Here is a 9,988-nt window from a genome sequence, read left to right as displayed (position 1 = left end):
TACAGAAAACAAAGATTATTACAGTAATGGTCATCAAACTACTACAGAAAGAGATAATAAAGAAAAATACAATTCATATGTAATTCCAACATCAAAAATTTTTAAAAGTATACAGCCACTGGAAATTCCCAATTTTTTAATGAAAGAAAACAAATTTCATTTTCCTAGTATTTCAAATAAAATAAATAATAAAATGCCATCAACTAGACAGGAGGAGATGGATGGGAAGACTCCTAACGACCAACCATCTTTGATGCCATCTAAACAGATAAATGGTGTGCAAAAAATATCTGAGATAGGAAACCAAAATCTGGAAAACGATGAAAGCATTGGAAAAGCATTGTCTGTTGGTTCTGAATGTAAAGAAAAGAATTACCAGTTGGTTAGCGAACAAGAGTACAGTGCTTGGGCAGAAGAAGACAAAGCATCTGCAAATTATTTCAGAGGTATCAGCACAGATATTGAATGTAATCAAATATTTGCTGAAAGTGATTTTAAAGATAAGATGCTGGAGAAATCAGATAGTGAAGATGACCAGGAGTCAAGGATCCACATTTACATTAGTGCTAAAAAAGTTCAGAACAAGAAAGTTAGCAGCAGTATGGATATTTTGAAGGGATTGGGGAAGAAGAACAGTCATAACAGGATAACATTTAATATAGAAAAAAGCATTCTCACAGCAAGAGAGGCATTAGAGAAAAATAAGTTAGACATTCACTATGGTCCGCATAATTCCAATGCTGCTATTAGATTGCATGAAGCAGCATCAAAACTATCTACAAAAGAAATACTTGATTTCAAAAGATATTTAACTAAAAACATCATATTTGAAAGTAATTTTACAACCATTATTGTGCAGAATTTTCCAGATAAAAAAGTGAGTTTTAATATAGTGAGGGGAAAGAAATGGTTTAAATTAAGGTTTTCATTTCAAAACTTGTTATTTGGAGCATTCAGGACATGGACTGAATCTTTACATAAAGATATACCCAAGTGTCAGGCTGATGGTATTCTACATTGCTTTCATTCCTGTGAAACATTAAACGACCAGTGTTATATTCAAGAGCTAGTAAAGAGCAATATCAGTAGGAGCCACAACAATAAAACACGCATTTGTTTGCTGGCAATTGTTTCAAAGCATCTGAAGCTGAAACTACGAAAGACAATTCTTGCTTCCTTTTTCAATAAGAAAAAGGCTTTATTACCAACTGAAGGGAAGTTCATGAGAGTGGAGAAACATCCTTCATGTGGCAGAAAGCAAGTTCAGCTAAATTCATGCACAGATAGTAATCTGAGGCAAAACACAGACTTTTATAAAAAATATGAAACTTACCCAGGCATTGTAAAATCTAAATTTGAGAATACCATTAGTTTTGAATTGCATAATGAATACCAGAGAAGACATTTTTCTAGAACTTCAGATGATGAAACATCCACTTTCCTAAACAGAGGGATACTCTTTCATGACCAAAAAAGGGGATTACTTAGGGGAAGATGTCTTAGAAAGGACCACCTCTTGTCCAGAGTGAATGAAAGATTTCTTAGCATCTATTTAGTGTCTGTTGGTCACAAAAAGGATATGAAAAAGCAAATTTTAGTTTCTAAGTCCCTTATTTTGCTGCAGGGCAATTGTGATTGTTCTTCACCAGAGAAGATATTTTGCTGCAAAATCACAAAAACACAGTATCTGATAAGAGCAAATCTTAGATTTTTGAGTTACCTTCCTGCCTATTCACAACTTAAATATGAAAAGGTAAATAATAAATGTTCAAATCAGCAAATATTAGTAACTACAATAAAACAAGCAAAGAACATATTGAAGAAAATGTTCTACAGCTCTTTTCATAGAGAAAGACTTACAGCTTTGCCTTTTGTTTTAAATGACAATAAAAAACATGAAACAACTGGATTTAGAAATTGCATAAAGTCTACAAACGGAGTTATATATAAGATGAATAAATACTTGGGTACTTTTAATTACGTAAAGGCTGATAGCCAGAAATATTTTAAATCCCCAAAGTTGCAAATAAGTTCACATAATTTTCTTTCTAAAAAAACTCTTCCAATTTTTGACACATACAAAAAAATTCCTCTTAATAGTGATTTTGAAGACTTTGACCAGCTCCTGCTTGTAAATCAATATAATTCTGTCAAAAGAATGACTACTGAAGAAAACACTATCAGTAGGTCAGAAAACATTGATAATTTGTCTGATAAATCAAAAGATGTTTTAGCTTTACATGAACAGTCAAATAGAACCATGGAAAAATATAGCTCTCTCGTGTTACAAGACAGTCAAACAAACAAACCTGAGTATTGCAAAGAAATAGATGCATACAGCTTACATTTAGCCAATGAAAAAAAAATTGTATACTTTCCAAATGCTTATTTAAGTTCTGGAAATATATTTGTTAGTCCCTTAAGTGGTTACCAGTCTATCACTTCACCAGTGTATAGCAGCACTTTTATCAGTAAAGATGGAGTAGTAAGTGACAATGGACATTTCAGGAGTTCCTTAAGCGCAGACAAACAAAACCAATATGAAAAAAATCATGCCACTATGCACGATCTATCCACAGGAAGTCCTACTGTAACAGATATATACTTCCAATTACAGGCTAAAGAAACAGTGTATTTTTCTTTACAAGGACATATTCAGACAAATAATGCTGTCAGTTTAGAGGCAACAACTTTGAAACATCTTGAATATGTAAAAGAACAGGAAGAGATAAGTGATGAACAAATGTATGTAACTAATGAAAGTCAATGTGAGAGTGTAATGAATGACTTGATTATGTCATATTCAGAAGATGAATCTAAAACATTCATTGCTGCAGAAGAGAAATTAAAAATGCATTTATCTGTAATGAACAATGGGTGTCTTGAAGACGTAAAAGATGAGTATTTACCTTCAGAAAATAAAATCACATATGAATTTGAACTGAAGAGGAAATTTGATTTAGTGCTAGAAGAGCTACATATGTTTCATGAAATTAGCAAGGGAAACGAAAACAATTTATCTAGTGTGGAAACAAACGCACATAACAATTATTGTGCATTAAGTAATTCTGAGGGGATAGATGAAAATGAAAATGAAAATGAAATGAAAAGAAAAGAAAAAAATGAAAAAAATCAAAAGAAAACCTGTGTTTCTTCTCCTGTCTGTGGTACTATAGAAGGGCAAAACATAACTGACAGTGATGAAAGTTCATTTAATGAAAAAATATCACATGAAAATGAAGACCAAGATGCACCTAAGGAGTACTGCATTTCAAGACTGCTAAGTGAAGAATTGCTACATTCACCTATTGCAGAAGGTAAGCACATGGAATTACTAGCTGTCAATAAACAAATATACATTTTTAGGCAGATATTTGTATTTCTCTAACACTACATTTCCTAGCTGAAAAAAAAAATCTGTAACAACAGCTGAGTTTTCATTGAATTGTACAATGTTTGTGGGACCAAAGGTCCCCTATGAATAACCAGTCAAATGCAAAACAACCACACTGGTACTGCTGCTGCACACTGTGTAGTAGCAGTTGTAGTTTGGAATTCAGCCAGCCAATCTCAAACTTGCCTTAATGCATATTCTATTATAGATTATCTCTTTTGTCTTAAACTTCATCATAATAATCCTTAAAATCCCCAAAAATGTCATGGACTCCGTAAGATGCACATTTATAGAGAGAACAGGCTCAATTAGTACATGATAGATAAAAACAATATGCATAAAGGAGATGACTGTTCCCTTACAACCAATGTGTTCTACTGAAATGTTTTTTACTGTTATGGAAATCAACTTCACCTTTTCAAAATGAATTTTACATAATATTCAGAAGTCTGTTTTCTCTGAGAACATGGAAGAGTAGAATGCTCACAAAATAAAGGAGAGGAATATTCAGGAAAATATTGTTTGGAGTTAGGTGATCAGTGGTGGCAGTCACTTGTTAAATCTCTCGGTTTTGTTTCAGACTGAGAAACACATAAAAGCTAGTCTTGCAACATTTACATGTGTGGCATCTGTCATTGATGTTCAATTGAATAGGTTCAATTTACTGAACAACAAAATACTTTGGGAAGATAGGCAGTTTAACTGAGGTAAAATCAATAAAGATATATTTGAGTATGCTCATGAGCCATAGGCACTACTTGTCATGGGTGATCCTTGCTTACTTCTCATAACACATTTCTCTAAGCTATTTGTCCTGAACAGTTAATTCTGGGCTGTGTTGGTGGAGGCATTTTGAAGCACTGAAGATGTTTTCTAAACATATTCTGCATTTAATCTTTCTAAAGGCATTTCCATAAGCACTTCCTTGCCTACTTCATTCCTTGTATAGCAAACTATTTTGAAAGACCTTTTCCCATCCAGAATGAAGGAAGCATATGCACCTCATTTATGATTCTGGAAACCAAGAAGAAAGTCAGTTGAATACAGTACCTTATAGCTCCAAATAGCTCCCATATGATAGGTAAATTATTCAGTTTTCAAACAACATGCTTATAAGATTTTGGTTTTGAAATTCAGGATGAAGAATTGATGAGTTCTCACAGCTGCAAATTAAATCAATGACAGCTAAACTTTGGACATAATTTGGTAAATTCACAGATAAAAACATGGCCATTTCAGATTTAGCATCTGAAATCAATTTCCCAGGGACTCAGCTCTAAATTTATAAAGCAAAGATCACAGGGGTTTTGTGAAGGTAATTAGAACGAAACAATAGAAGAGTGTCACTGAAAACCCCGGGAGGAAATTCTGTTCAGTGGGGTTTCAACAGTATAATGTGCTGCAAGTTACAGCTGCATGCCTTGTCCCAGAGAATGAAAACCTAAAGAGATACCAGATTAATTGTTCACAAGGTGATCACTCCTCTGTCTGAGTCTGGATTAAGAGCATCCAAGTGGAGAACACGTATAATCACAGGATTAAAGACTGCATCATTGTATCTATACAAAGAGTTAATGAGGTGTACAGATAGCTTTTGACAGGCCTCTGAGAGTGAGACTTTGCAGCTTTATTAATATTTCCCATGACATGTACATATTTTTTTTACTTACATCCTCAAGAACCACACATTAACAAATAGTTGAAACAAAATTAATTTTTTGTTTTTAAATTTAGTTAAAAATCTTCAATGTTGTATTCATGCTTTTACTTTAATGCTACTTTGATTCAGCTTATAAAATGCCGTACACATGGGACCCTGCTTTTTTGTCCTGCGTGCTTTCGAGGGAACAAAATTATAATTTACAGAAAGAGGGAGGTAAGAATATTTTTTCAGTTATTTATACCACAAATAGCAGTGCTAATAAACTCATTTCTGAAATACTATTTGTTTCTTCCCTATTTAGCTTTCTCTTCTCTTTCTCTCTCTTTCACTCTCCCTTTAACTTACAAGCTACTAGAAAGCTGTCTTATCTTTGGCTTTGGTCACAGAGCAAGTCATGCAGATAAGCCATTTTATGCTATGGGTAAAGAGAAAAAATCAAAAAATGTGGGGTTTCCTTTGCCTTTTTTTTTTTTTTTTTAAACTATTTGGAACAAGCATCTTCAAGCTTCAGTTGTTTTGATACAGCTAAAACAAATAAGAATATGATTTGCTATACTTTTCTAGGAAGAGATGTGGTGTTGGACAGCTCATGAAAGAAAATCCGAAAAGATATAGGCAATGTTTCTATTAGAATTTCAAAAAGCCTGTTTTTACAGTTTTTCTAATGCTTGGAAACATTCAGTAAAACAAGACTATCAGTTTATTTTGAAATTAAATGTCAAAACTTTGTAGGACAATGCTATAGATAGCACTTATTTCACTAAGGCAAATTATGTATAGATATTTTCACCTTTATTTCATATCTTAAACTCTTAAACTGATGCACACTTTGCTGTTCTCAGAATTCAGAAAGTTGTTTCCTTCTTTCAGGCCATTCTGTGAAATAATGAGACCAATAATCTTGAATGTTTACAGATCACCTCTGATGTTTTGTGTTTTTTTTTTTTTTTGTTCCCACTTTTTTTTTTTTTAACTGAAGGTATCATGTGATATTATTTCATATGCTGAATTCAAAATGTTACAAAGAATATGGCTGTATTTTTTTTAATCTTCTTAAAAGCTTTTTTCAGATGGTGTTGAAGCTTGCTTACTTCTGCAAAAGATCAGAAGATGACTACAACTGGATTGTCTTCTCTTCTTCCCCTGTTACTTTGGGTCAAAAGGCCAGAGGAAGAGAAAAACATACAATTTCTGTCTTGCTATTACTAGCAATTACTTCCTCTACATCACTTCCTAGTCTTTTTTAAGTTCCCATCTCTAGAAAGGTTTGGAAACAAACCTTAACAGTAATTGGCTGGATTTCTAGGACAGTAGCACATTTCTAAACCACTATACCTTATTTCCAGTACCTGTCAGAATCAACAGAAACCTAATAAACTTCCAGTGGAAGGAGCTGAAAAAAATTTCATGTTCACGTCTTCATCATTCTCAGTCAATAGACAGTATGGAATGTTTGAGTATCTTCCTACATGATTTGAATTGTTTATGTATTTTGGGTGTGAGAACTCTTTTTTTTTCTGCTATGCTATTAAGCCTCTTAATTTATAAAGTTCAGTTGGCAAAGCTCTGTGGTATAACCCAGCATATTGTTCCTGCACTTAGAAGAAAGAAGTTAGGAAGTACAGGTTTGATGCTTTCTGGCAGCAGTAAGTTCTTTGTTTTACACCCCACTGTTTGGTCACATGAAGTGACCATTGCCTTCAAAACTGTGACTATTTGCGAAAGGAGATACCTGAGTGGGACAAGAAGATTTACACATCAGCAGTTTTACAATTCTTCATGGTTTCAGAACTACCATGCTTTATTGGCTGCATATAAGCCCATAGTACTTGATTGACTTTTAGTGCATGCAGTTCCTCTTCCACCTGACTCTTACGAGTCTTATAAAAGATACATTGGCAGTACTATCTCATCATTGACTTTTTTTTTTTTTTCCTCATCCCATCATTTAAAATTTTGGTGCTTGCCTAAGGCTCTGATGGACTCACTATTTGATATACTAGCTAACTGCTCACTGCTTCCTCTGTTCATAGAAGCATGGAAATAAAACTGGAAAAAGTCCTGAAATTTGACACCTTCCTTCTTGCATGATTGTTACTTCTTCTAGATGCCTTATTGTCCTAATCTTTAATTTACAAGGTCATGGTCTTTCATTCTCCTGCACGGAATGTACTGTTGTATGCAAACCAGAATATCTTCTAAAGCATGACTAAATCATGCTCCAGGTTACCACATGGTGTATACCTTACCTAATAAACTGTGAAACAGAAAATCAACATCCTTCTATCCTACTTGGTGGAAAAAAAAAAAAAAAAAAAAGTGACACAAGAAGAGTCATTATGATTAGTATCACCAGTGGAGTAATAACTCCCATGGTAATTTGGAATTGCATATCTAAACCCCTCAGACTTGTAGTAAGTATCCAAGCATTGTCCTCTTGGTATATCACCCCTCTCCCACAATGCTAATTGCTATGTGACCTGCTAGTATATTAGGAAAGTTTCTTTTCAATGTTAGATTGAGGATACTTCTAATTAAAAAGAATGTGAGCATGACCCAGCTATTACGATTTCAACTTCAAGCAAAAAGAATATGTTAGACACTACAGTTGAATAAAATGGAGATTTGAAAGGAATGAGATGTTCATTTATGTAATTCATGTAATTTACATGTCTTGTCCGTATGCATTTCTGGTGAATATCATATGGAATTCTGGTTTTATTTCTCTCTCTCTCTCTCTCTTTTTTTTTTTTTTTTTTTTTTTTTTTTTATAGGATACTTTCTGTCACATGAAGTTGCAAGAGTACAGCCTCTTAAAACATGCAAGGGCCCCATCAGGATTGGTCTGTCAAGAAAAGCTAGACCCCAGAAGCTTCATCCTTATCTGAAATGACTTACTGGGTTCTCTTACCAGTCTTCACATGGAAACACTCTGCCTGAAAGCTGATGAAATGTTTTTATGCTAAGTTGCCATGTTGATAGTTTGATCTTTGTGCCTTATGTTTTTTTAAGGTATTAATATCAAGTACTTGTTCATGATTTATTTAGGAATTCTTCTGTGAGTATTTAATAGCAAAGGGATTTATGATTAATGTTTACTAGTAGAAATGTTAATGGAAAGACGGGAACGTTTTAAAGTTTATGTGATATTAATAAAAAGTGACGTATTCATCATCTATTGGAATGTTTATATAGGTATGATTATATAGTTTTAAAACTCAATGAGTATTTTTAAAGGGAAATGTTACAAATATTTACAGAGGTGTAGGGGAAAATTCCAGGAAGATACATTTAGATTACTAAACAGGAAGGTTATGTTTTAGGCTTTGTTTCCTCTGACTTATTTTCAGGACCATGCACTTGTCCCATTAGACAAAGAAAACTTCAACTGCAGTGATTGCAATGATGATAAACCCCAGCACATATTAATGCTTTGTAGCATCTGACATGAAGAAAGCTGAGCAAGCTGAATTGATAGGGAAACACATCCATAAATCCTATCAATTATCCTATAGAATCTGTAGAATTCTATTGGGTCTATGGAATTTACAACAATATTGCAAAGAATAAATCACTACATGGTTGAATCTAATTAGACGAAACCTCAGAATATGTCTTACAGTAAATATATCAGGATGCTGATCTCATAGGGACCTAAATAAGAAAAAGAAATTTAGTACACAATGTTGAGAGAAATTAATGAGGTAATAACTTTTAAGAAAATTTTATAATTCAGTTTATATTTCTGTTATTCTCCTATGAAATAGTAAAAATATCAGATAAACATTTGTTTCTGGGAAGAGATGTATCTAAAACAAGGGATTCTAAATTGCTATCTGTGGACCACAAGTTGTCCAAAAGACATAGTAAGTGCTGTTTACCTGCTCTAAAAAATAATTTTATACAGTAAAATTTACTGTAGTGATTTCATACCTGTGGCTACCTGTGAAATCATGCTGCTCCATCATGCTGCTCTCATACTCCCCGTCCTCAAAGGAACAGGGGGAGAAAATATGGTGAAAAAAGACTCATGGACTGAGATAAGGACAAGGAGATCACTCAACAAGTACCATCAAGAGCAAAACAGACTCAGCATAAGGGAGATTAATGTAATCTATTGCCTACCAATATCAGACTAGAGTAGTGAGAACTAAAAGCAAACTAAAACCAGCTTCCCTCCATCCACCCTCTTCTATCTCCTTTCCCCAAGTAGCTCAGGAAAACAGGGATGAGGGGTTGGGGTCAGTCCCTAACACTTCGTCTCCACTGTTCTTTCACAGTCCCTCTCTACCCTTGCTCCAAGTGTGGTCCCTCCCACGGGATGCCATCCTTCCTGAACTGATCCTGTGGGGGCTACCCACAGGCAGCAGCTCTTCAAAAACTGCTCCCACATGGCTCCATACCACGGGGTCCATCCCACAGGAGCAAACTGCTCTAGCACAGGTCCCCCACAGGCGGCAGTTCCCCACAGACCTCCTGCTCCTGTGTGAGCTCCTCTCCATGGGCTGCAGCTCCAGCCCAGGGCCTGCTCCTGCAGGGGCTCTCCATGGGCTCCAGGGCCAGGCCACATCCACCAGCTCCACTGGGGGATCCTTTTCAAGCTGGCTGTAACTGGGTCTTAAGCCAGTTAAATTTAAAAAATATTAAAAATTTGATGATGGAGGTCTAAGGCTTTCCATACTAATGCAAAGCATATTTCTGGAGTTCACAAGTGTAAAGAAAAAAGAAAAAAAAAGTTCTTCTTTTAGCAGTAGTCTTAAACTGTGCAAAAGTTTAAAGAGCTAAGCAAAACAGCAATTAAAAAACAAATTAAATATAATACTGACAAACCCAAATTTATGGGCTGTGAAGGTAATATATTAAGAGGTAATCATAGCAACCAACCATGGACCAAAGCTTAATTTTTGCACCCTAAAGTGTCAGAAAAGCTT

General features: G+C 34.6%; 1 protein-coding gene across 1 annotated transcript; it reads left to right on the top strand.

Annotated features, from left to right (window-relative positions):
- Positions 1-217: 217 nt before the first annotated feature.
- Positions 218-8,131, top strand: RAD51AP2 (RAD51 associated protein 2; the record flags this gene model as incomplete). Its single annotated transcript, XM_084512180.1, has 6 exons — positions 218-877; positions 1,625-1,683; positions 2,101-3,095; positions 3,177-3,317; positions 5,184-5,270; positions 7,832-8,131. The coding sequence occupies 6 exons, from the start codon at positions 218-220 to the stop codon at positions 7,948-7,950; spliced, it is 2,061 nt and encodes a 686-aa protein (XP_084368306.1). The 3' UTR covers positions 7,951-8,131.
- Positions 8,132-9,988: the final 1,857 nt, after the last annotated feature.

Source organism: Aythya ferina (genome assembly GCF_964211825.1).
Source record: "Aythya ferina genome assembly, chromosome: 3".
Lineage (NCBI taxonomy): Eukaryota > Metazoa > Chordata > Aves > Anseriformes > Anatidae > Aythya > Aythya ferina.
Note: the sequence above shows the minus strand (reverse complement) of the source record. Positions and strands in the feature narration are given on the sequence as shown.